The sequence below is a fragment of the Lissotriton vulgaris genome, chromosome 1_1 (assembly GCF_964263255.1).
Source record: "Lissotriton vulgaris chromosome 1_1, aLisVul1.2, whole genome shotgun sequence".
Taxonomy (NCBI): Eukaryota; Metazoa; Chordata; class Amphibia; order Caudata; family Salamandridae; genus Lissotriton; species Lissotriton vulgaris.
This window is the reverse complement of record NC_141685.1, coordinates 1,882,538,175-1,882,565,816: the sequence shown is the minus strand read 5'-3', so window position 1 is coordinate 1,882,565,816 and position 27,642 is coordinate 1,882,538,175. Positions and strand designations below refer to the sequence as shown.

The following is a 27,642-nucleotide window of genomic DNA, read 5'->3' as shown; positions in this document are numbered from 1 at the left end:
CAGGGGCATCACCAATTTTTTTAGCTAGAGTTATCTCAAGTAACCATAACTCATTCCCTAAGGTAATTACAACTCACTCCCTCGCCTTGCAGGTTTTCTCATCAATAATTTTACTGCAGTTCATGGCGAGGGCATGATTTATAATTACCTTAGGGCACGAGATATAGCTTTTGAGACAACTCTTACTATGGTTTCATGTATGTAAATTCTTAAGCTATCTATAATGTCCCTGTAGCCTTAGTTTTTTTGTGTGTATTTCTAAGGTTTTTTAAATTCTATTTCCTAACTATAGTGTTCCTGTAACCTTTGTTTTTTTTGTTCATTGAATTTCTGTAGGTAACACCACTGCATGCACTTATTCTCATGCTGCGCACTGGCCTGCAGACTTGTGGCCAAACCCTCAAAGGCAGCCAACCTCTGAGGGGGACTTGCAGCCCCCCCCTCGCTGGGTCAATTACGGCCACGGGACCCCAATACCCTGGGGCCCTCCACATTTTTTAGGACAGGGGATGTGAGGCCTCCCTTCCTGGAAAACGCCTGTGCCTTCCTCCCTCAATGTTATGATAACATTTCTCCCTGGGACCTTGCCCACCGTGGGGCCAATAAAAAAACAAGCGCAATAGACTGCTCTTTTTGTTTTTTTACGGTCTTTCCTATATAGGATTTCCCGCAGGGACACAGTACACTAAATTTTTTGTATGGCAGTTAGTGAATTGTGAATGTTTAAACTTAAAGCCCATGATGTTCAATTTGTCAGCCTCATCCTGCATCTGTAGTGGCCTTTCACTGGGTGAGATCAAGAAAGATACCTAGAGTTGGGGGTCTGGGTTTTCAGTGTTGTGTTAGATCTTACAAGATTGTCCTGTATGGTTTGGTTACGTTTCAGTGCAAACATAGGCAGTTCTTTGAATTGTTGGAGGCCAACCTTCTAGGTTGTTCCGATCAATTTCTTTAATAAGTTGGTCACTCATGAGAAGGCTGTGACATACACAATTTGGTTGCTTTGTTGTTTTCTGCCTGGCAGTAATAGATTCTGTCTCTGTGTGATCCATGCCTGTTTCAAGTTATTTCAGAAGTTTCCTCAGGGATCCCTTTGTTGGAGTTTCAATAGGAGATTCTGCATTCCTGAAACAGTTTTCATTCTTTATACAATTTCTCCTTGTGGGGAGGAACTGACTATACAGTAGATTATACCTCTAATTTCTCTGGTGGAAGCTTGAGTAGTGTAAACATATATTCCTGTTCAGTCTCCTTAGTATACAATGAGGTACGTATTCTGTTGTTTTCATGGTGTAATGTAACTTCCAGAAAATGGATCTCATTATTACAAGCCATTGAGAATTGTATATCCGGACTTGTTGAATTCAACCAGTTCACAAAGTTTGTGATTTCCTCTTCTGCATTCTTACATGTCATTAATACATCAGCAATGTATCGCTTCGAGACGGTAATGTGATGTCGAAATGGGATGTTGTTCAGCACCCATTTCTCTACATATAGAGCCATAAACATAATAATAGCAGTTTCCTCTTTGGATACATTGTTTTGGGTATAGTTGACCTTTTGTTCAATTGTATTTACGTCCCTTAGTACGTTTCTCTCAAAGCTCTCTAATTCTATGGGCATATTTGGAGTAGAGGATAGAAACTGGATGGTCCCTTAAGCCCTTAAATGTTTCTTTCTTATGGTGTTGGGTGGTTCATGAAAAAGACGTTCTCGCATTACACAAACTCTAGTCCTGTAGTTGGAACGAAGGATAATCCTTTACTCAAAAGCCTGGTTTCTTAAGGGACCAGTGATCTTCTTTTTTTTATTTCTCCTGTGTTCTGGTTCTCGGTAAGTTGTCATGGTTTGGTCCTTAGACGACATTCTTGACTACATCTTACAACCTTCAAGCAAGAATTTCTACAGAGGATACTTAGTCTTCCTTTTTCGGGTAATACTCTGTTTGGGATGACGAAATGGCTCAAATGAAGACTGAGATGGAGACTGAGATGGAGACCTTGAAGGCAGTTGGTCCAGAAAAATGCCAGGAACAATGAATTTACCTTATGAAAGGCATTTCTATCCACAGAGGGTTCAAACCCCTCAATAGTTGCAAAGACACCACTAACGGCAGCTGCAAAGAGCTTTTCAGCCGCACCACAGGAGTCCACATAAGGGAAGAGCTGGTCCCCAACCTCCCAAAGCAGGAAAGCCTACCATAGGCTCCAAACAATGAGTTTCTGCTTTTTTTCCATTACCCCTTCCGGTAGGGGGAAGTATCTCACAAAGTCTAAAAGAATGGGAATCCATCACAAAAGATGTCTGGGTTCTGAATATTGTATTGAATGGCTATTGTCTCAGATTCACCAGCTCCCCACCAAATATTCTGCCAAAACCATCTAATCAACATCTGCAAATGCTGAGATCAGAAGTGAACATCCTTCTGCAGAAGCATGCGTTCCTCCTACCCAATGAGGCACAGAGGTTTATTCCTGGTATTTTTTTGGTGAAAAAGAAAGGTCCTAAAAATAACTCTGACCCATTCTAGATTTGAAGTTCATGTCAGTTGTCACCACACATCCCAGGAAACACAGAATATTAGTCTATTCTTACCTAGACAACTGGCTTATCAAGGCATCAATGCAACAAAAAGCACAGCTCTATTATCAAAAAGCAGCCACTACTCTCAACAGATTAGGTTTTCATGTCAACCAGAACAATTAGACTTCTTCACCAGTCTAGTATGTACATTATCTAGGAGCAACCATCGAAGCGTATCCTTTGGAATGGAGACTGTTATCTATATGTCTGAAATGTCAACCTCTCCTGAAGGCCTCTCATCCTACGGTGAGAAAAGTGTCATCTCTCCTAGACTCCATGGTATCATGGCTATTTCTGATGCCAAATGCCCATCTTCACATGCGACCCCTATGAGAATGTTTGGAGGACCATTGCAGTAAATATTCAGGCAACTGGGAAGACAAGATCACACTTTCCATCAAAGCAAGGCAATCCCTCAAATGGTGGTGCAATATTAAAAATCTCCTTCAAGGGGGATGCTTTTTCATCAGGATGTTCCCTCTCGGACAATAGTGACAGATGCCTTTCTATTAGGTTAGGGAGCACATATGGATCACCTACAAATCCAGGGAACATGGTCCTCGAAGGAAATGATTTATCATATCAACCTCCTCAAACTAAGAGCTGTTCACCTAGCATTGAAGTCTTTCCTACAATCATTCAAGACGAAATCCCTTTTTGTTCAGACAGACAACATAACAACAATGTACTATTTGAACAAGCAAGGCAGAACAAGGTCCAGAGCCTTGTAAAGGGAAGTGCAAACAATATGGAATTGGTTACTAACCAGAGACCGGAGAATCACTGCAACCCACCTTCTGGTGGTAGAGATTCTTCAAGGAGACTCATTAAGCAGGATTGTTCAAGAAAAGCTCAAGTGGGTTCTACACAATGACATTTTTCAATTCAAATCTTTTTTATTTAAGAATGCAAAAAAATACACCAATAAACAAAAAGAATAATGCAGAGGTGAACACATAAGATACATACATGAGGATAATATAACCTAAAATACATATCACAGGAGAAATAAATGTAACAAATCATAAGCATCGAACACACATTCGTTGAGCAATGAACATATTATCCATGCATAAAAAAATTAATCCTGAAGTAAAAATGTAATGTAAGATGAGGAAAGATAGGAAAGGAACGAGTAAAGCGGGGCAATAGGATAAAGAAAGAGGCTGGGAAGAGGAAGGAGCAGAAGAGAAAGGAAAACTCAGCTGCAACGTAGCGTGTTACAGTAACCTTAATCAAGACAGCGGGTTACAGTGCCGAGACAGTTCCGAGACAAATGCCCATTTAGATGACACAACGAGGCATGATACAGGATATATCAACCAAACAAGCCTAAGGCGGCTCGTAACAAAGCTCCCTTGCGTCAAGTGAACTCCAGAGTTTGGCATGAGGTTTTCGCCAAAGTGATGAGTGGAGGACGTCATTATCTGCACCTCTCAATGAAGTCAGCCATTCCTGCCACATTTTGAAAGAAACATCGGAAGCACTCTTCCATTTACTCAGAATAACTTTACATTCAAGTGTGAGCATGAGGTCCAGTAGGTGTCTATCGTGCTCCTTTGGTATTTTCGAGTCAATTGTCCCCAGTAAGATATATGCGAAATCTCTTGCCGGCCGATAGTGGAAGATTCGTTGAATATAGTTAAAAATCTTATCCCAGAACCTTTGAACGTTTGGAGTAACGGGCAATGACAGAGCATGTGGGCTAGGTCATGTGGGCTAGGTCACCTACATGGGATTTGCAACTCCAGCAAAGGGGCTTGAACAGTTTATCTGGGGTCTAATACGATCTATTTATCAACATAAATTTGGTCTGAGAGAGAATCGGGGATATTTTGTTGGAAAAAGGAGTGAGGTGAATCTTGTCCCAATCGAATACAATATTAGAGGAGTTAGTTTCATTTTCCCAGTTCAGTTCGCAATTCCTGTGGGCTTTCTGAGGCATGGGAGAAATGTAGGCTTTCGAAACCATATGGCCCAGAGACATGAGCTGAAGTAATTTACTGCAAAGTGTAGGTTTGTGTGGCAAGATGGCTCTGGCAGAGACCAGGGCTGTGAGGCGTAGGAACCTATAAAAATCAATTGGCTGGAGATCAAACCGTGTCTGTAAGGGGGCAAAAGTTAGAGGTGAAGACCCTTCATAGATATCCTTCAATAAGTTCAGCCCCTTCTTAGACCAGTTTTCCCAAAAGAGAAACTTGCCTTTATCTTTAAAGGCCGGATTAAACCAAAATGAGGTCAAGTTGGATTTGGAGAGTTTGATTTTAACTTTACAGTGTCTCTCTAGGATAAGAAGAGCCCTTTTAGTGTTAAGAAAGATATACTTGGAGTGAGGAAATACTGTGACATCCATTGACATAATGGCGGAGAGCGGTAAGTTGTTGATGATAGACTTCTCGACTTGGACCCATATAGGAGTGTAGTCCTGATGTGTTTGGAACCAATTCGCTCCTTGCTTGCATAGGTAGGCTGTCTGATAGCATCTAAAATTTGGTAAACCAATCCCTCCCTTGTCTTTTGGAAGTTGGAGTTTCCGCAAGGAGATTCTTGGTTTCTTTCCCTGCCATAAAAAGGTATTAAAAAGCTTATATATCTTGGTGAGGAAATCATCGGTGAGTAGCATAGGCAGCATACTTATCAAATAATTGACAAGGGGCGTGATCATCATTTTCAGAGTTTCCACTCTGCCCCACCAAGACAGAAATTTTGGGGACCAGCCATCCAACAGGGAGGATATCTTCTTATGGATGGAAAGCTCATTAATTTTGAGAGTGCTAATTAAATCTTTCTCAAACTCTATACCTAGATATTTAAAGCTCTTCGGTTGCCAGCACAAGCCCGAACCCCCCAAAATGCTCTTGTCACCTATATTATTAAGTACTTTAACCTCCGTCTTGTCCTTATTGAGTTTATAGCCTGACACTTCTGCAAAGTTTGCAATAGAGGACATCATTGCCAAGTTTGCATTCCCTGAAACCACCAAAACATCGTCAGCGTAAGCCGAAATTTTGACTGTGAAACTATCAAAACAGACTCCCTTGATTAGATCATTATTACGGAGAGAATAAAGGAAGGGTTTGATTGCTAATAGGAAAAGGGAAGGAGAAAGGGGACAGCCCTGTCTTGTGCCTTGCTTCAGATCGAATGAAGTCGACACGCACCCGCCTGCTCTTACTCTCACCGAAGGGTTAGAGTATGATAGCCTCTGCAGGGGTGCCTTGGACTTGACCACTTACGGTGAAGTGTTCGTATAAGTCCCTGAGTAGCTCCGTCAGGGTAGAGGAAAAGCTCTTATAGAACATAGCGCTGAACCCGTCAGGACCCGGAGCTTTCCCGGTTTTGAGGGATTTAATGGCATGGTCGATGTCATCAGAAGATATGAGACGGTTGCGATCGATCTGGTCTTGCGTTGAAAGAGAAGGGAGCTTACAATTATCTAGATATTTCCCTAATTTTGAGCCATCGAGCTCTAGGTTTTTACTGTATAAGTCACTATAGAAGTCCTTAAAGATGTCAGCAATTTTGGTGGGGTCCGAGTGCGGGGTCCCTAGTTTATCAACAATGCTCTTGATAGCCGTTTGTTGTAGCTTGAATTTCAGATAAGAAGCAAGGCTCTTACCTGCCTTATTAGTATGACAAAGCCGAAAATGTTTGTGGTGCTGAAGCCAAACACCTGCCCTTTCACTGACTATTTTGTTATATTCATATTTTTTGTTCATCAGATCATTTAGGACCAAGGGGTCTTTAAAAGCTATATGCCGTTTTTCTAGCGCTGAGATCTCCACTTCTAAACGCTGCAGGGTGGTATTAGCGTCCTTATTCATGGCTGCACGAATATTAATTAAAACCCCTCTGACTGTCATTTTAAAGGCCTCCCACCTTTTAAGATCCGTAGTTTCCCCCTTTTTGTTGTGAATAAGATATTCAGTTATGGCTGTTTCTATAGCCAACCTATTTGCCTCTTTTTTTCAAGACCGCGTTGTTGAATCTCCATAGAGTCGACCTTTTAACCACATTGTGCATTGCCAGAGTCATCGTGATGCATGAGTGATCAGATATTACACACGTTTCAATGGAGTTATCCTCAATGTCTGCAATGGAGTGACCAGTAGTGAGTAAGTAATCTATGCGTGAATATGAGTCGTGAGGTGGAGAGCAAAAGGTATAGTCTCTACCTGTTGGATTCATCAATCTCCATGAGTCAATTAAATTAAAGCGGGAGCAGAGATTGATGAGTGCTTTGTGTGAATTATTCGGTCGGAAGGAACAGCGGGAGTCACTATCTAGGATAGGATCCATAGGGAGATTGAGGTCGCCACCGAAGACATGTGTTGCAGTATCTGGTATTGTGTCAATGTGGGCACAGAGGTCCTTCCAAAAACCTGGGTCAACCTTATTGGGGGCATAGATGTTAGTTACATTAAACTCTTTATTGTCCTTTGGCAATTTTGTAGAGACCCATCTACCTTTTGTATCAGCAGTACTGTGTAGAACATCAATATTGGCTCTCTTCGCAATTAAAGTGAGAACCCCGTTCTTTTTACCCCAAGGCATCAGAACCAATTGCCTCACTGTATCATTTATTCTTCATAGAGTTAAATTGTGGCGAGTCAATTTTAGTTTCCTGTAATAATACAATGTCACCCTTCTGTTTGGGTAGGTAGTCTAAAATGTTCCTTTTTTGATTGGGTGATTGATACCCTTTACATTGAGTGACACTATTTTGATGGATTGTCTATTTAAGGCCATGAGGAGGGAGGAGGCATGATGTGTAATACGCCACGCCACGCTATTCGGAACGCAAGTTGTGCGAAGCATTATACACCTCTCAAGGGTGAAGCTAAAGGACCATAAAATGGACAAACAGTGGAAAGTGAACACAAGTTGAGCACCGTCATTGACATTGAAGTATAGAGTGTTGCTGCATGAATACAAAGGCAAACGAAGAAGTAAACGCAAGAACAAAGGTAAAACCCAAACCCACCCCAAAGGCACACCAGGGAGAAGCAGCCACACCAGTTTCCCTCTCCCGTGACAATTGTATAATAACCCTGCTTACTTTTTGCAGGAAGTAGAGCATGTAGCAATAACAGGTAATAGGAACAACAGGAACATGTCTTAGGTACATCACTCCAAGTTAGTGAGCGCAACTATAAAATCGGGCCATATTCGCCTCAATAAGGCAGTCGGATCAACAATCCCAACACCACAAACGACATATGAGATAATATGGGCTTGTTGTCTAGATTAACCGTTATAACATTAAAATTGGCTTATGAAAGCAACAGACAGTTCTGAAACTAGATTTGCAACATACCAAATTGAGAGCAAACTACACCCAGTGCAAACGAGATATGCAAAAAGCATGACATGCTGCATTGCTGAATCCTTCGACATACAATGTACAGCTACGTTACAAAACCCCATAGATTCTAATGTTCCACCTTATTGAGTAGACACACAAAACTCAGGTGGATAACATGGCAGCATCCTAGTCTCTTGTTTCCATGCAGTGTAGGGTGGCATCACAGAAGCGTAGACAGTTAATAAGGGAAAAAAGCGTTCTACCACACTGCCAATCATTTCCTGTAACATGAGGCAACGAAGATGAGCAGGCGCCGTGAGCTATGAACAAGACGGCCATCACCAATCCGTTGTGGAACAAGACATAGGAGCAGGCTATCACCGTGAGCAACAGCCAATAAGGAAGGACAGTATGATTGCAGGTGGGTCACTCTAGGTGCAACATGGGCCACACAAACTAAGTGCCATCGCCAGGAGCATTCGACGAAGCAGTGTCCATTGATGATTCATCTGGGCCGTCTAGAAATTTCTTCAGATATGAAGGGTCAGTGAATATTTGTGGCACTCCTTGAATCAGCACTCTGAAACGTGCAGGGCCTACAAAGCCATATTGATAGTCGAGCGTGCGAAGCCGTGGACGGAGTGCCAGAAAGTTTTTTCTCAAGTTGACAGTCTCTTTGCAATAATCCTTAAAGATGTATACTTTGTTGGTCTTCCATAAGATGTGGTTATGCTTGCGCATGAATGATAACATTTGCTCCACGTGCTGGTACCTGAGAGGTTTACAGACAATCGGTCTAGGGCCCCTTTGAGCAGGTGTGATACGGGCCGGAACCCTGTGACCTCGATCGAACTCCAGCGGAGTGTTGAAGGAGAGGTTGGTGGCCTGCGGAATTCAAGATGCCAGAAAAGGTATGCACGAACCATCTTTATCCGCTGCCCCTTCTGGAATACCAAAAATACGCAGGTTCCCTCTGCGATTTCTATCTTCCAATTTAGGGAGGCGCCGTGACATGGAGGTTGTAGATAGTGAGAGTTTTTAGGGACTTGTTCACCTTCACCTCTGAATCTTCAAGTTGGCTGATCCAGAATTCGGTTTCTGAGAGCCTGACATTTGTATCCTTAATGTCTTGCCGTTCCGCAGCAATCTCTTCTCTAGTGGACTTCGTGTTCTCGTGAACTTTTGAGTAGTATCGTGTCCAGCATCGCATTAATATCCCGCGTGCCTTTGGTTGGTGAAACTGGGTTCGGCGGTTCTGCCTTCAGCCGTTTAAGATTCTTGGCCTCCTTTTCCCCCATGACTAGAAGTTGAAAACAGTGCTGGCTACCTGTATCCAGTCGTTTAGGCAGAGCAACGAAAGCGCAGTGGTATGCCTTGGATTGGCGATTAGTTGGTTGGTTGGTTGATTGGACTCCGTTATCTAGAAGTCTGCATAGGCTGCATGGGCTTCATAGGCTGTGGATTGTCCGAAAATGTAAATGATTGGATGGTTAGAGAGTGAAGCAAGGCCAACGTTGAAGGAAACAGCGGGAGCTTGACTTTTGCCCATCCATACAAAAGCACGACTAAAAGACAGCTTCAGATCCAGCAGCAATCAACTTTCAATGAGAACGTTTCAAACGTCGGCCATTTTAAAGTCAGGCAAGGTCGAAAATGGAATGGGACCTTCTTCTGTACAATGTGGAAGCCAGGTAGCAGAGCACATCATGGGCACCAAATAAGTAATGTAGCACTAAGGGTGACACCAACCAGAGGCATACATGACCATGATCAGGAGCGAAGAGATGTAAGGCCTGAAGAGACTCATATGTGCTGGACCCATAGCATGGCAGGCATCAACGAGGCAGAGTGGGGTAGAAGCGTCTATGCAGTAACAACCAGGGATCTGGGGAGGTGTAGATTCGGCTGTCCCACTATCGCGCAAGCCTGTTAAACCGCGACAAAGGCTCTCGCCTCGCGGGGGACGTGCGGGTGAAGGATCGGGCGTCCGCCATTTTGTCTGCTGTTGTGCACTGTACCTGAAAGAAGAGGCCGGTCAGGCCAGGACTGCGGCGCACTTCGAGACTGCACTCAATCAGTAGTCAAGGCTGCTCCAGTTGAGCGGGTTGGTGTGAGGCGCATCGGAGCCTAGGCAGGTCCTCGCCAAGTGGGAGCAAACGCTCGGTGCATTAACGGGCCGGGCAGAGAACCGCGAAGGCTCTCAGGCGGCCGTGGCAGCTGATCTCCAGATCCGCGGTTAGACAAATTCCGCCGCTTTACTTCACCATTAGGAAAAGTCAGTAATGGCAGGAAAGCACTAGAATTATATGTAGACTCGGCACCACGGGAGAAGAAAAGGGCTCAGGCCGCCATCTTCTCCGGCGTCCAAACCACAATGACATTTTTCAAAACATTTTCTGCATGTGGAGTTTTCCTCATATAGATTTATTTATAACAGCAGAAAACAAAAAGTACCCACACTTTGCCTCAAGGTATTACCCGCCAGGGACATTGGTGAATGCCCTATGGATCGACTAGATCATCAAATATCTCTACGATTTTCCTCCGATTCCTCCAGTAAACATCAAGCTGTCTTACTCGCAGGCCAGAATGATTTTGAATGCTACGGAGATGCCCCGACAATGGTGGTTCACAGTCCTTCTCCACGTAGAATAGTCCTCATATGAAGCTGCCGTACACCCCTGAGCAGCCCATGCCGTGCAGGATTGTGATTTGGTTCTCCCATTGCTTTGCCTTTTTAAGGCTGAGGGATGAGCCTTAGAAAGGCACTGGCATCGGACAACCAAAGCACCTCCCACCAGACCAGGATTAAACTCCTAATCTGGTGAGCGGTGTGCAGATTGCTTTGGCGGTCTTGGAACAGGGCACTGACATGGCAGCCCGCTGCGAGACCGCCAAAGTCATAATCAGGCCTCAAGTCTAAAACATGTTTTATAGAAGGGAGACCTATTGAGAAAGTGAAGTGCTTACTTTTAATTATTTAGGCATATCATTGGATACCATTAGGAGCTAGGGCAAGATATTAACTAAAAGTGCTAAAAAAAAAATGGGTGCGGCTGGTGACGCAATATTCAGATTTGCCCAAAGACTGGGCTAGAAGCCGATTTCGGAGATGCTTCAACTATGTCAGTGGGCACCTATTGGGTTGGTGTCTGGGAATATGCGTCCCCGGTAAATTTTAGGTTGCCGAAAACTGTTTCTTGTGCAGGCTACTAGCTGTTCCAAAATCTACTGCGAGTATCATTGCACACATGGAATTGGGTTTAGGCTTTATTAAAGACCAAGTTAATATAGCCTGCTTCTTTTATGGCTAAAGAATTCTCCTAAGGCCCAACTTTCACAGCGGTGATAGCCGATTGCGTGAATCTAGCTAATAAGACTGCTATCCAATGGCTGATTGATGTTAAAGCAAATGTAAGGAGATGATGGACGGAGCTCTGAAACTTTTCAGACACTCACCCCCAGTCACAGATCTGGGTTGAATTCATCGTCGTTCTTTAGCTCACTTCGCGCCCCCCCCTCACCCCCCGTTTAGACCCAGCTACTATATGCAAATCAGTCTTGACCCTGTGCCTCAAGGGAACAGTCCAGCCCGAACAGGCAAGCCAGGTCTTGCCTGGACCGGAAACAACCATCCTGAGACGGTTTCGGTGTAACACCCCTCATCAACCAGGCTAGCTTGAATCCGGTGGCAAAGTGAGCAAAGGACCCACGTCTGCCAATATCCTGCCATCTTAAAGCGAACAAAGTAAACCTATCGAGACGATTGGCCGAGCGCTGAAACTTTTCAAACACTCACCCCACTCACAGATCTGGGTTGAAATCATCGTTCTTCAACTCTTCAACACCCTAGTTCAGACCAATCGATATGCAAATCAGTCTAGACTCGGAGCCTCATAGGAACAGTCCAGCCGAAACTGCTAAGCCATGTCTTCCCTGGACCGGAAACAAGCATCCTAGGACCGGTTTCGGGTTAACACCCCTCATCATCTCCTTGTGGTTGCTTTGATTTATGGTAAAAACACTTTTTGCAGCTTGGGTCTTAGTTACTATTTTGACCGTCCTGAAAAGAGTGGCCATAGAACTAAAGAGATGGTCATAGGTGCATTTAGATCCCTCGAAGTGTAAACAAGACTTCAGAAGCAGGTGGGTTTGTCATCTGTGATCAAATGCATTAACATTTCCGTATCAACTGTCCTGAAGCCCTGTTTTAGCTGGATAACTAAACTCTAACATAGATGTTATCTCATTAAGTTGAGACTGAATACAGTTCACTTTCTTTAAGCCTTTCTTATGGAATGCACTTGGTATGCCTTTCTGCCATTTTGCCTATGTGATGGGGCCAATGCCCAATCTACTGAGCACTTTATATTTTTGCACTTTGTATGAATCCCTTTGACTACGTTTCTTGCGCCCAATTCTTTAAACAAAATGTACTTTGCATTTTATAGGGAGGGGCTAATTCATCTGCAAAATGTATCATCTGTTAAAATGTGTGCAGAAGTCCTTAATTACATCGTCACTGCAGTCAAATTAAGAAGAAACTGTCCACTTTAACCTTGGGGAGACAATAAATATCCACTTGAGCATCATTCTCTTTAATTATAATTAATTTTCGATTTTTTGTACTTATAAACTGATGGGGTTGGCACAGGTTGGTAAATGACATCTTTTTGAGGAATGTTGACATAATCTTTTCATCCTAGGTGTTTTTTGGTTCGTTGTGGTAATTATATAAATGTAGAATGGTTTTATCGTGTGCTCTTGTCATGGCCAAATAAAGATATGTGTTTGGTAGGTCCTTAAATTCAATTTGGGACCACCAGTAGCGGAATGTTTGGTTCTAAGTTTGGTATAGTTGATTCCCTCAAACCGTGCGTGCAAGGGTTTTATGATCAGGCAGCCAACTAATGAACAAACTCCTCGAAAGTTCAGAGTGCCACTGCCACTTTACGGTGAAATATCCCATTGCAGGTCATTTGCGCAATAGTGGCTGCCAGACAGGAGCTCATTACAACCACTAGTTGCCACAAGATGCAGATCTGTGGTATCGCTAGCCGAGAGAGCTTCGCTGATTCAGGCCAGTAACTTTTATCTTTGGAGTGTGTTGAGTCTGGCATTGAGGAAAGAGCTATGCAACCTACTGTTCGGCAAACTCTTAAACTGAATTATGGAGGCTGGCCCTTGATTAATCTGCATATGTGTCGGTAGTGAGTGACGAATCGGGCTCTGAGGCTTGCTGTATTAGGTTGGATTCTGACTTTCCTACATCTCTAATTGAACTTTGCATCATTCTGTAGTCCCTGATTCGACATGTAGCACTACATAAAATGGTCAAATAAAAAATAAATATTAACAGTTAGTTGTTTTGGTGCCTGGTGTACTTATTTAACCCCCTCTAATTCAGATTCAATATGTTTTATTCAGATCAGTAATATTCCAAATGTTTTCTAGGTTTGATTTTACAAAATCATATTTGTTATCTTTACTTTTTCGCCACATTTAGTTGTGTTCATTGATACATAGATCCTTTTTGAAATGCTAAATTCATCCTTTTATGTTGCATTGTCTGATGCATAATACATATCATGGTCATATTTGTCACAGAACAGAACTGAGCCATGCGGTAACAGGCATTATGATATTAGTAATAATTTGTTACAAATTACAGCACGTCTTCAGGCGGAGAGAATACAAAACAGGAGAAGAAAAATCACACCAAAAAGAGTTCTGAGCAGATCTCTGCCAAGGCACTTAATCGGCAACAGATTCCATCTCTTAATGGGAAAGCACTCCAGGTGTTTGATGATAGCTCTTTAAGTGAAACATCTCAGAACGAACAAAGGTAGAGTTGCGTTTTACTTAGTTGATTTGTTAATGCTAGTATGATTTATCTCCTTATGAAACATGATTACATTGATTTGTAACACGTTAGGTGCTTTTATTGCACCAAATTCAGTGTTCGAAAACCCATTTTTCACATGGGTCAGTGAAATAGGGAAAGTATTTCACATCTGACTGGAAAGTATCAATTTCGTTATCAGAACATTCCCCAAACGTATTGTCAGGGTCTCTTTGATCCTCTGACAATGGAGGGCCAAGTTATATGTGCATGGTTATCTAAATAATGCAGCAAGAAAAGACAGTACGCGGCATTATGCACCAACATTCTCTTGCAGTATTGTTTGTGGCTAAAATAACATTGTTAATGATATCTACAATTTATGTCAACCCAATTTATGCGCAACCTTATAGGACAAGTGTAATACATCATAATTATGCGGTAGATTTGTAGCCTTAGAATCTGACTACATGATGGAGTATTGTTCTTTTCTTTTCAATGCAGACAAACGGGTGTAGTTCAGTATTTCAATTATTATTTTCAGTAAAATATATTTGTTTGAAAAATATATTTTTCAAGTGAACGTCCGCACGATTGACTAGTAACATAAAATATACATAACTGGTAACGTATGATATGGTCCTAAAGTGCTATCTTGGGGTTCTGATGACATTTACAAACTTCTGGGCCTTATGATGTCATAAGAAGACTGCTCTGTCGTGGCTGGCATCAACGTGGGTGTGGGGAGGGCACACACCCCAATCTTCCCCATCCTGAACTCCCCCGATCCACCCCACTCCAATCTCTCCCAAGACACCCCAATTTACCCCACTCCAACCCTCTCTAAAATACCCCTCTCTACTCAAATCTTCACTCCACTCCAATCTACCCCACTCCACCAGTGTCGAGTCTACCACAAACTACCCCACTCTGCTACACCCAAATCTACCCCAATTTAATCTAACATATTCCACCCTAATCTACCAGTCTCCCCCACTCCACTCCATCCTACTCCACTCTTCATTTTACTCCACCCTTACCGACTTCAATCTACCCAACTCAATGCACTCGAATCTACCCCACCCCCAATCTACTCTAGTCCAATTCACCCCACTCTAACCCAATCTTCCCCACTCCACCCACTTCACTCCAGTGTACCTCATTCCACCCAGATCTACCCCACTCTATCCACCTCCACCCCTGTTTACGCCAATGCACCCCAGTGTACTTTAATGCACACCACTCGAGCCCACCGATTCTTCCCCGTTCCAATCTACCCCACTCACCCCAATTTATCCCACTCCAATCTACCCCACTATACTATACCCCACCTCTACTCACTTAAGCCCACTACCCCAATCTTCACAAATCCTTCCACTCTGTCCTACCCCAGTCTACCACACTCAGCACCACTCTAGTCAAGCCCAATCAACACCACAGCTCTCTACCCTACTCCACTCCAGTCTACCCGACTCCACCCTTCTGTCAGTGCTCCATATGTCACCCAGATGTCCTTGCACCTGCAGCATCATTTAGTGATAAGTCGTAGATCAATGTCAAGATGTGACTAAGGCTGAATAAGTAGGTATTAACATCATTCCAGTATAATGTGTACACACTGCACAGAATGTTCTATATTTGATATGAGATCAAAACCTACCTGCACCAGAATCTTGAGAAGATCCTAGTGAATCTGTGTGCTGCATTTGAAACTTTTGTCCCAGTGTATGCCTACCTTGTCTGCGTGTCTCTTACATGCCTAAATTCCTTTCGTACTGACCAATTTCAACAGATGAAGATGATCACTTTATGGCCACACTTTCAGACTGCAGAGTTAAGCCTACTGGTGATTGTGATTGTGTTTTCCTATACACGCTATTTCTTCTATTTTGAATTTCATCTGTACTCAGATGACACAGTACAAAGTAAAGAGTGGATGTTCATAACAATCAACCTGCATTCCCAGGCTCCAACACCTTTCACAATACAACTCCCACCTTTGCGCTGACGACTCTCACCGTAGAACCAACAGGGAGACAGACTTCAGTGCACACAATGTGTTTGCTTTCTGTTGGGAATTCCACTCCATTTACTATGATTTAATATCGCCTTGTCCCTCCCAATATACTGTGATGACCGGACCTTTCAAACAAGACCTCAAAATATTGGGCGTGGTAGATGTTGTCCACCTGCAATACCGTTTCTAATACAGGGCCCCTGCACATGTCTTGGCGAGCAATCGTCCAATGTCCAGCCAGAGCTCCCGCCCCACCCAGAATGTCAGTCACTTAGCTGAGGGTGTGAGCCTCAGACTCTGGGATAACACTGTACGCAGCAACTAGCAAGGCGTGCAGTCATTCCCGTTGTCACATGTGAATGAACCTGATCGTCACCCGACCAGCCGTCACTGGTACCCTCCGACCGGTGTAGTGTTTGCTCATTGTGGCTGTTTACCTCTTTATGGTAGGGTTTTGTGTTCGCCCATAATGTGGGCCATAAGTATAAGAAATAATGGTGTACCCTGTACTTGGAGACAGGAGTAGAGCAATTACCCTGGGACTACGCTCTTACTGGAGCACTCGCAGCATCATGAAGCCTCAGTACTTCAATTGAGTCCGACGATTCCAGTCATCGCCCGGGGCCAGTCTTGGTTAAAGCTGCAAAACTAGCAGAATCACCCCTCCAAAAACCTCCAATCCTCCTTTCTCCGATCGAGCATCGTGGGTAGCACCAGCACCAGGGTGTTCCTGGGCCAAGACCAGCTGTGATTGTTTGGGTCAACTTTAATGGCAGTGACTCTCGGCTACACTGCTGAAATACAAGACACTCAATGACGGATGGAGAACGTCTCAGGCCACCAGCATTTCGGAATTCTCTACCACGCTCTTGAATTGGCTGAGGGATCAAAAATGCTCCAGTACTAGATCACTTTAAACATTGAATCACTCTTACCCCCTGAACATGGCCAGTTATTGGATTTTGACTCGGGTGACGTATAGTGAAATTTCATTCAAATGTTCTTCTTTAAAAGATCTATGAACGGTGCTAGACTGATGTTAGAGAAGGTTTGTGTATCAGAAGTATGGACACATTAACCAGCACAAACTACACTCCGAAGTGTTCTTTCTTAATTGAGGGGAAAATCCTCAGCCAATAGTAGTCCATCAGGTTGGAGCGTTTCCCCCTAGTATGCTGCTGTGTCATTACATTTCACCATGGTGGCCATGTAAGGTTAGGGAAAACCGTTCTCCAGTCAGTAGATGGTCAACATAAATACTCCTTTGAAAGAACTGCACAACTTCAGCTCAATCTAATTCTCTACTCAGGGCAACCATTTAGACGGTGGAGCCACAGACCCTCTCTCAATAGTGGGTTTTGAAGCTCTTGTTCTGGTGATCACACGGGGTCTGGCAACATAAAACCTTGGTTCCACCTTTTCCAATGACCAAGGTTGACATGAACTCATTTTCATCATATGTTGGACTCTTTTCTCTTTTGGTTCACTCCTCTCTCCTAGTTCAGAGTGATTACGTTTAGCTACATTTTCTTGTAAAAAGTGCTAATTTGTAGACTAACTTTTTTTGTCTCCTCTTCAAAGCATGCCTACTCTTAAATTTGTAATTTGTGCAGGTGGTTGCTTTTGGTGATCACCAAAACTAACATTCGGAATCCAGAACTTATTTACAAATGGCGAGCTCTGCCCGAGAGTGAGAGAGTGCAGAACAGTGAGAAATAAAGGAAAGACAGGGAAACAGAGAGAAAGTCAGAGGAACATGTGTATGAAAGAGCCAAGAGTGGTGTAAAGGGCCTTGAAGTGCAGGATGGGGGACAAACGAGGCCTGAGATGAAATAAAGACGAGGCGGTATTCTTTCACATTGGCATGTTCCACAGTTGAAGGCAGGCTCCTAAGTAAAAATGTGACCCTCCGTACATATTCTTTTACAAATTAAGGACTGCTGGACTGTGCCAAAAATATTAGTTTGTATTTTTTTATATATTGCTCCGAACCTAAGTTTTCAGATTTTTGGGAAGAGGAAATCTTAAAGTTACATGCCTAATATTTTAAGCGTAAAGAACAGAAACAAAGTAATCAGCAGATTGGGAAGGTGCTACGTGGAATACTACTGATTTACATTTTTCAATTTCAAGAGCGATGTTGATGCCAAAGCAGCCATTAGGATTTAAAGGGGTATCCTTTTTGCACTTGCAGTAAAGTAAGGGACTGTGTCATAATTGCCATAATTTGAACAAAAAGTCAACTTATTGGCTCGTAATTTTTTTTATAGACTAAAATATCTAAAGTGGCTTAATGTAGGCCTTCACATAATCGCTTACTCGTGTTGCACACCGGCCCACTTTGTTCTGGAGGTTCATTGCAAGCCCTGCAATGCTAGCCTTTTACGTTTTGTAAAAAGAACGTTTTTGCACCACAGGAGATAGTTTATCTCACCTTGGGTTCATGGCATCCAGATATGGTTAAAAAGGATCCAGTACAGGCTCTGTTATACCACAGCGGGGAAAGGCAGTCAGACAGACTAGCAACCATTCTTGCTTCCCCATTCCTGGTGCTGCCCTCTGTCAATTTAAAGGGCACTGTTGCATGGCCCACTGAGTCCGAGTAGTTTCTTCAGGTGAAAAAGCAATCTTCCACAACAATTAGTTATCCAAACAACCATTTCACTGTAGATTTCTTGTATTTCCACCTATTGTCCTCATCATTTAATTTCATTTTCTAACCATTGTTTTCAGAGGGACTCTAAAAGGCATTAGCACACTTTGCATAGAACAGTATTATTGTTATAGGTGACACATTTTGAAACTTTGAGCACACTGGAAGTAAAAGCAAATTACATTCTTAAGAGATCTAAATAAATTCAGAGGAAAATGAAAAAGATGTGTTATAAGCAGTTTCCTGGAGGAAATGAGGTTTCCTTTAGCTTTGATGCAAACCTGGTAGTTACTATCAAGATGATACCCCTTGTTGAATTAATGACTTCTCTCCAATTTCGCTTTAAAACGAAAAAATAATAATGCTCAAAGCACATTATAGGAACTTCTGCTGCTTCGTTCTGGTTTCATAGCACTATGTTTTGTAGCAGAAAGTACAAGCTAGCTAACTGTCCATTGAAGTCAGCTACCTTGCTTCGGCCCTTCCTGTGGTGGATTCCCACTGTGGACCTATAATGATTGTCTCCGGCTTTGTCAGAGATGGGTACTGTGGTCAGTATGAAAAATATAAGTTCTATGACTGGTAGGCCTCTGAGCCTTTTGCATGTATGTTTTTGGAAGCCAACATTAGCAGTGAAGAACACACAGCATCAGGATACTAAAAGAATAATTCTAAGCCAGCCACTCTCTCTGTCACAGTGCCTATACATCCTGAATCAGCCACTCTGCGATCTCTCACTTTAGACATTCCTTTGTGCAATTCCTCATACACTGCTATTTAACCCTGTTTCACCTGAGAAAGATCGGAATAAGCCAGGGGAGATTTTTTCCCAGAAGCAAAAAAGCTGAGTAAAGAGTGACTCACTATTGCACCGAAGAAAACAATGTAGTCCTCTTCTTTTTAAATAACTACCCATATTACCCATTAACTCTGCCAACCAGATGCAGAACTAAGAACCACATGCTGATACTTGGCAGAACATTTGAAGTCCAGCTCTCTGTGATGAATAAAGTTAAGCACATAATGTGTATTTTTAAATTGCATATTCATCCTTGGGGTAGCTTGGCGCCGAATAACAGATGTTTATTTATACCTAAAGCAGTGACCATCAGACCAAATTATGTCAGGTGCAAGTAGCAGTTAGTGGGCCCTGATCAGTTTCTTATTTGATTGGCAGCATACCTGTGAGCTCAGTTGACTCACTAAAATTCTTCATGTGAATATGGTAGGCATTATGATAGATACTAGTGACAGATTAAAAACAAATGCTCTTTGTGCCCATCATGATTGATGCAGGCTCTTAAAATGGCTTTGCTGGTATCCATGTGCTATTTGTTTTAAGGGTTACTCAAGACCCTGTCTAATAGAGCCAACGTTCTGTCCCCCTGTTTGACGTATGAGAGAAGCAAAAGATATTTGATGTGATGCTTAAATGAATCTTAGTTGCAGGTAATTACTCGGAGCCTGACTAGCGAACAGTAGATCTGATGAAAGTGTTTCCATGCCATCCCGTCTTTGATGCCTGAGTTGCTCTAAGTAGTGTGTTTACACCTTTACGTGGATTCCTTTCTTGCTGTGCCATATGGACACAAGCTGGATCTCAGAGACGAGACCCAGCAAGGTTGAAACTGTTCTGGGGAACTGTGCAGCTCTTCAGAGGGGACAATCCTTAAGAATTCAGGCTGGATTGTCCATACTGGAGCAGCAGGACCAAGACGGTCTTTAACATAGTTAATAAAATAAAAAAAATAGTACTGTTCAGATTGCTGTTTAGCCAATAATTACTTTTACTTGTACAACCATTTATCTAACACATTCTCAACTCTCTAAATTTGTCAGCACTGCCATCAGTGTACTGATGGTTATTATGTTTTTTTTTCAGGTCACTTTCCAACCCAGGAAATAAAAAAGACAAGGTAATTTCATTCATTTGTTTTCCCTTTTCATTAATTAGTGGACGCATTTGCGTACATGTTTAGCAGCTCCCCATACTCAAAAAAGTGATTTCAATTTTTCAGGCCACTAGACAAATTCATCTTGCTGATGATTTAGAAGACTCGACTCTCTCTTCTGACACTGCAACAGAGGATTGTGATTCACCCACTTCAGTTTACAGAAATGCCATGTTATTGATAGATCAACTTAGTGTAGAAGGCCACGGTAAGAGTTATGTTTTTTTTAAATTCTATTTTTCAAAGTGTAAGCATTGTTGAAGGTTATTATGTCCTGCACTACAGAGGCATTCCCATATTTTAGACACAGTTGCTCATGGGTATTATACCCTGCAGATGTCCATCCTCAGATCTTTTCTGTGGCCCAGGTGGAAACTCCATTTAACATTTTGGAAATGCCATTTAACATTTTCTTTGCTTCTGAATGCTGAGTTATACCAAACATGTTCTATCCTTTTATGATACCTGCAGTTTTACTTCAAGTGATGGCTCTTGGTCAAACTTGTGCCACCAACAAGCCTTAGAACTACTGTATGTCTTCTGTACAATGCTAAGTGATCCATTAATTTATTTCCCCATTCGTCTACATTTTCTTGGCAAAGGCAGTCATAATTGTATCCATTTACAGTATTCCCGGTAAGGACTCCAAAAGCTACAGAATTAGTAACATAATCCTGCCTGCAAAGTACTCGGGCTATAGGATCAATACAGGTGCCCCACTTATTTGTGAATTATAACAAGTGGCAAATGGAAGACATTGGATTATTATACTCAATACATATTTGCTCATATTATACTATATGTTGGTGGGAATGGATCAGATGTGTTCATAAATCTGCAAGGCCCCTCCCTGCAATAGGGCTACAATGATGTTGCCTCCATGATGGAGAGGGGCACAAGTTGCCCTCACAAGCTCATTCTCAGAAGTTGCCCTCACAAGCTCATTCTGCCTCTCCCAGTGGATTTAATCCCTGATGACCCCCGGAGAGGTTTTCCTTCATCTCAAAGCACACTGGAGCTGGAGCTTTTGCTCTTGGGCTTTGGAATGTTGGGAACTCATGTGGTTGGTCCTATGATTAAAGTGGCACTCTCTAAAGTCACGCCCACTGGAATTATGCGGGCACATGTTTTCACCATAATTCTGAATTTGCCAAATATTACATAATCTACTGCATAAACAGCAGAATTTAGCAACAATAAAATTTGTTTCTAGCTCAAACAGTTCAACGGTACTAAAAACGCAGCAACACGTGTTGCTGTGCAGTGGAAGCCCCCTTGCAGAAGGTAATGTTAATAGTGTTAACAAGTGTAGAAATGACAAAATAACGAAGTAATACTATTACAGAATGTTCCACATTCTACTGCATAATTGTTTTTTTCTTGCTGCATAATTTACTTAAGCCTGAGGCTGCCTCATAATTCCAGTAGCCCTGATAAACTTAAAAGAAAGACTGATATATGTATTTGCTATATTGAAAATGTTACTGTTAACAGTATATGGTTTTACGGTTGGTACTACCACAATTGACTTCAGTGGTGGGTACTAACATATATTGTGTGTTGTTTATGTCCTTGTTAACTTATTAGTGAATTATGACACATGGAAGAAATTGGGTTATTAGTGAGGGAGCACATCAACACCCCCACATGCTTAAACCTTTTTTTTTTCTTGTCTTTTGGGCAAGTTCATAACTTATTCATGCCTACTGAAATGCTATTTACTGGCCGATTAAAAAGGAAGAGTAAAATGCAGGTTTAGCTTCCAGGAACTTCATGCAGGGCAAAGATAACTTTATAAAAGTCATCTTTCCTAAATATTTATAACAAATGCGACTTCACCATGAATTGGGCTTGTAATAAATATTTCAGAAAGTAAAAAAATCGCATATATAGGTGTTTCCTAGGCAAAGATAACATTTATTCCTACTATTGTATCTCAATGCTTTTCTATGAAACAGCCAACCCTGCTGCAGTGAAAATAGCTTTTAGGGCTCCTTCACTGTAGGCACATTAATATTAATGTTTTACATGTCCTATTTATAAATACCATGCACCATCGCTTATGGGCAATAAGGCCTACTTATGGGTAACTTATTAATATTTAAAAAGAAATGTTTAAGCCTATCGAAAGATGGTTATTTTGGCAGGTTGGATTTGTAGTTTTAATACTGCCCAGCCAGACAACAGTGTTTGACCTGGAGACATGCTTTACAGTGCCACTGCAGTGGATAGCACAAGGAGCAATACAGTGCACGGGCAGCATTTAAATTACAGGCCTTGGATACACTTATTATCATATGCTAGGTTTTTATGAGTTAATGAAATGTGCCAATCGGGAGAAATATCAATTTTACCATGTTGAAAAGAGGAGCACAAGCACTATAGAAATGGCAAGAAAATCTCGGGTGACCCTGCAGCAAGGGCAGATTTTCAAAAGCAGCTCTTTCTGACGTAATGACAGCCTGACAAAACCAGTAGGCCTGCTTTATTGATAATGACATCCCTCTTATATTGTGATGCTGCATCTAGTATGAGAGGAGGATATTCTGGTTTTACGGTTCAGGATCCACTAGGGTTTTAGGACTTATATGTGAGAACCACCACACGTATTCACCCTTCCTGATTGCACATATTTATAATTTAATGCATGGTATATAGTAGTTTGTGTCTGTGTGTGCAATAAAAATACTTTTCCTTTTCATAAGAAAAAAACTTAATGGACAATGATTTGCTGGGCATTGTTGTTGCGTATCAGTGAGCTGAGTTTACTAGCCCACACCCCCTCAACTTCAGTAGGCCTTGGATTGCTCTACTTCGCTACCCTGAGAGAGTCAAGTGTTATTTTGGGGTACTTGGTTCCTAGTAAAAATACAGTGGCAGAGGTATTACTTCTGTAGCACTCACATCCTTCTCAACTAATAGCCAAATTTCTTGAACCACCCACCTGTTTTACAGTTTTGCAGAAGTAGGCACTCATAAGGGGGTTTCAATTATTCATTTGAGGGGAACCCTCTGGGCATGCACAGATGTGGTGCCACTTAGAGGGAAAGCAGCAGGCTTAGGGACTTGCAGGATTGGCCTACCTGCTACAAGCAGTAACACACTGGGGTGCTCTTGCCTCTCACCTATGCCATGCTAGCATAGAGCATTCTGTGGTTGATCAGATTCCTCAAGTCAAATGCACCGAAGAGGCTTTGGAGGTTTGTCCTTCTTACATGTTACCGTTTGTGTTGGCTGAGGTAGGTACCTTAGGCCAAATGGGCCAAATAGGGACCCACATTTCCACGTCAGGGAAAGGAAGGTCACCTTCTGAGATAGCCCCCGCTCACCCCCTTGGTAGCTTGGCACGAGCAGCTAAGCTTATCTTCAAGGCCAATGTATAAAGTATTTGCAACCACGCTTACAGCAACCCAATGATGATACCACAAACGACTCCACACGAGTTGCATAAAAACGAGTATACATTTTATATAAAAAGATATACGATAAGACCACACAATATAAATCCAACTTATGAGTAGGTGTAATATTTCTTCTGGCTGGTTGCTAGGGGATATTAATGAGCACGTCTAAACATTCCAGTGTAATACTACTACCATGTTATGCAGTTCGTAATGCTAGATTCAGACACTTTGCAATGTAAAACGAGTGCAATGCGTAACACAACAATTAGGCACTTTGCAATGTAGTTATGCAGAAATAATGCTATGCGTCATACACTAATTAGGTAGTTTGTTGTGCAGGAATAATGCAATGCGTAATACACTAATCAGGAACTCTGTTATGCAGAAATTATGCAATGTGTAATACGACAATCAGGCACTCCGTTATGCAGAAATAAGATAATGAGTAATACACCCCGGCACAGATCACAGTGCCTTGGGCGGTCTCCCTGCCACTCCTTCTGACTCGCAGTCAGCCTCTGTCAACAGTTGCCCCTACACGGGTATGGTGTAGCAAAAGGTACAGCTCCGTACTCCGGCCCCAGTACTGCCACTCCCTTGGCATTACGGCTGTAATACGAGCCGAAGCAGAGGCTTGCGCTGCCGGTATGAGAGAGATGCTGAGAGCATCTCCCTCTGAGCCCGCCCCCCGCTCCAGGAGTCGACACACGTTACCTTGGGGGGCGCAAACTCACTCTCCTCTCCTCGTCCAGCGACTTGGGACTCGGATGCAATCTTTGTGAATTGGCAACGGCGGGCTCGGGCCGGCGGCTCAGCTGCTCCGGGGCTGCCGGTCCGGGCCGCTAATGCTACTAAGATCTCAGGCTGCCACAAGGCACACACACACAGCGTCGCTGAGACTACCTTGAGCTTCGGGTGCACGATCACCGGCCACTCCACACGAAGGCCTCAGGCTGCACGAAGAGCATGCACACTGCGTCGCTGAGACTCACTTTAACTGCGGGTGCACATTAACAAGGCAATCCTCACGATGGTCTCACGCTGCACAAAGCACCTGAGCATATAGTCGTTGAGACTCACTTGGACTCTGGGTGCACAATAACAAGGCAATCCTCACGAAGGTCTCACACTGCACAAAACACATGCACACAGCGTCGATTAGACTCACTTGGATTCTAAGTGTGCACGATAACAAGGCAATCCTCACGAAGGTCTCACGCTGCAGAAAGCACACGCACACAGCGTCGATGAGACTCACTTGGATTCCGGTGCACACGATAACTCGACAATCCTCACAAAGGGTTCAGGCTGCAAAAAGCGCACATACTCAGCGTCGCTGATCCTTGCTTGGACCTTAGGTGCCCACGATCACAGGGCACTACTTACGAGTGTCTCAGGCGTCAACAAGAATGCACACATAGCGCAGCTGAGACTCTCCTGGAAACTTTTTTGTTCATGAGCTTCCGCAACAGGGAGCGAGCTCACCTCGGGCCCTTGGGGATAAGTTACTTCAGGACACAGCACAGCAAAGTCCTTTCAAGCTGGGGGACACAGAACACAGCTTTCCTTGGTTAAAACAGGAAACTGTAGGCCAGCCCCAGAACACACAGCAATAGTCAGTCCATTCCTTAAGTCTCTTCAGTTGTTTCTTCCTTGGCAAAGGTTACTCTTGTCCTCGAAGTAGCTCCAGTCTTGTTCAATCTTGATCAAGCCATTCTCCAAAGCTCAGGGGCTTCAGGTCACATGGTTATACCCCTCAATGGTTTTGAAGTATTTGTGCTCAGGGGGGCACTGACCCCTGTTCAAGCCAGTTCTGGGTGCCTCCCTACCAGTGACACCTTCTTCCTTTGATTAGTGGGGGTCTGTATTCTCCATCCCTCAGCAGGAGATGGGACAATTGTTTTATAGCAGCAACCCAGGCCTCTTCCCCCTCTCGGGCTACTCTTCCCCTGCACTCCAGATTCAGGTCAGCCTGTTGCTGTCTCACCTCCTCCCCTATGTCAAGACATTCCCCAGATACTATCGCTTTCAAATCCAGACAGTCAATCCACAACTAGGCAGAGACGCACAGTAATGTTAGAGCACAAAAAACCAGCCTCTTCTAAAAGAGTGGCTTAAAAACACACAATGTAAAAAACACCTTCATAGAAGGATGTGTTATTACATGGTGAGTTCAAGCATACTAAACTTCACCTCTCACTTTAGGCCTTAGGGAAGATAGGCATGAAAACATATTACACTGCCTCACCATTCTGTCCTGTGGGCAAGATGGTCTTTCACCAGTGAAAAACGAAATAGAGATTATTTCACTGTCAGGACATGGTACACACCTCGGTATACGTCCTACCTTTCACATACACTGCATCCTGCCCAGGGGGTACCCTGGACCTATCTTAGGGGTGTCTGATGTGCATAGAAAGGGAAGGGTAAGGTCTGGCAAGTGAGTGTACTTGTCAGAACAACAGGGCAGTTTAACAAACTGCGTGCAGGCACTGCAATGGCAGGCCTGAGTTCCATTTTTTAAGCTACTAGTGTGGGTGGCACAATTAGTGCTGCTGGCCCACTAGTAGCATTTGCATTACCAGCCCTGGCACACGTAGTGCACTTTACTAGGGACTTTACTAGTAAGGCAAACATACCAATCATGGACAACCAATTACCAGTACACTTTATACAGGGAGCACTTGCACTTTGACACTGTTTAGCAGTGGCTAAGTATCCAAAGCATATACGTTGGTAAAACCCTGTCAGAAAAAAGGTATAGGGGGAAAGCAAAAATGTTTAGGGAACTTTAGCCAAAAAGGGTCAAGTCCTACAATAGGCAATGGTGTCAACTTAGACCAGTGCTTCTGAAAAGCCATTTCCTATCAAAAAGTGCCTTAGGGTCACGATTATGGTTTTCACTTCTAAATCCTTTTCAAATTTGAATCCAAAACTGCATTATAACTGTGTTTGTGGGTCAGCTAATAACATAAGGTGATGAATGAAGAGCATAAGAAGCATAACAAACTCAAAAAGTAGGTCTGTGCTGCCTGGCGTTGAAGCACAATTCCAAGTCCTGTGAAGACTGCACCCAGATAAATCTGAACACCATAAAAGACTAGGACGCTATCTCTGTCACGAAACATTGGGAGAATCCACATCATGACTAGTCGAAGACAAAAGAAAGCCCCCATTCACACTACTGATGTCGTTCCCACTGCACATTCTCATCACAGTTGATTGAAGTCTTCGAGTAAGTCCAAGATAAAGCATAAGAAATCAAAGTAGGGATTTCCCCCTTCTCACCACTCTCGGACTCTGTAGAGAGTGTGAGGGCATCAAGGTGCCCCCTGGTGTTGTATCCCCATCTCCATCTGAGCTGATTCCGAGTGTAGTTCAGATGTACGCTGACTTTTCAAGGTCGTCTGTGACGTCTCCGCAAGTGAAGGCCTCTAGGAAAATCATGATGTTCACTTTCAGCATTTTCCAGGTCCCCTCTGACTTCTTTTCAGGCCACAAGAATTCGCTGGTGCTTTCATTTGGACTTTCACAGATATGTCCGCCCTCAGTGCTGTCTGTGCTCCTTAAACCTGCTTCAGGTTCATCAACAGTTCATGTGCCAACTTAAGTTCTGGTGCCATTCACTTCACCAATTTACTTTCTATCAATACGTGTGCAAATGCCGCTGATGCCAGGGAATGGTTTAGAGAATCCACTAGTACCTCGACTGGGTCTGTACCCCACTCTCACAGGAGTGCAGCGGGTCGGCAGTCCTTCTGATTCTGATACTGTGCCCTTACCATGTGTCTGGGACCAGCCTTTTTGGGACTGATTTGGACAAGGACCAATTGGATGATTTTGTTTCCCAATTTGATGAGAAAAAGTGGTGTGAGAATATACA

General features: G+C 43.1%; 1 protein-coding gene across 1 annotated transcript in view; it reads left to right on the top strand.

The window, feature by feature from the left end:
- ANKRD26 (ankyrin repeat domain 26) overlaps positions 1–27,642 on the top strand; it is a 969,942-nt gene that overhangs the window by 495,742 nt on the left and 446,558 nt on the right. Inside the window, exons 22-24 of the mRNA XM_086919420.1 lie at positions 13,563–13,736; positions 20,286–20,319; positions 20,422–20,563. Of these exons, the coding sequence (XP_086775546.1) occupies positions 13,563–13,736; positions 20,286–20,319; positions 20,422–20,563 (350 nt within the window). The remainder of the gene's footprint in view (positions 1–13,562; positions 13,737–20,285; positions 20,320–20,421; positions 20,564–27,642) is intronic.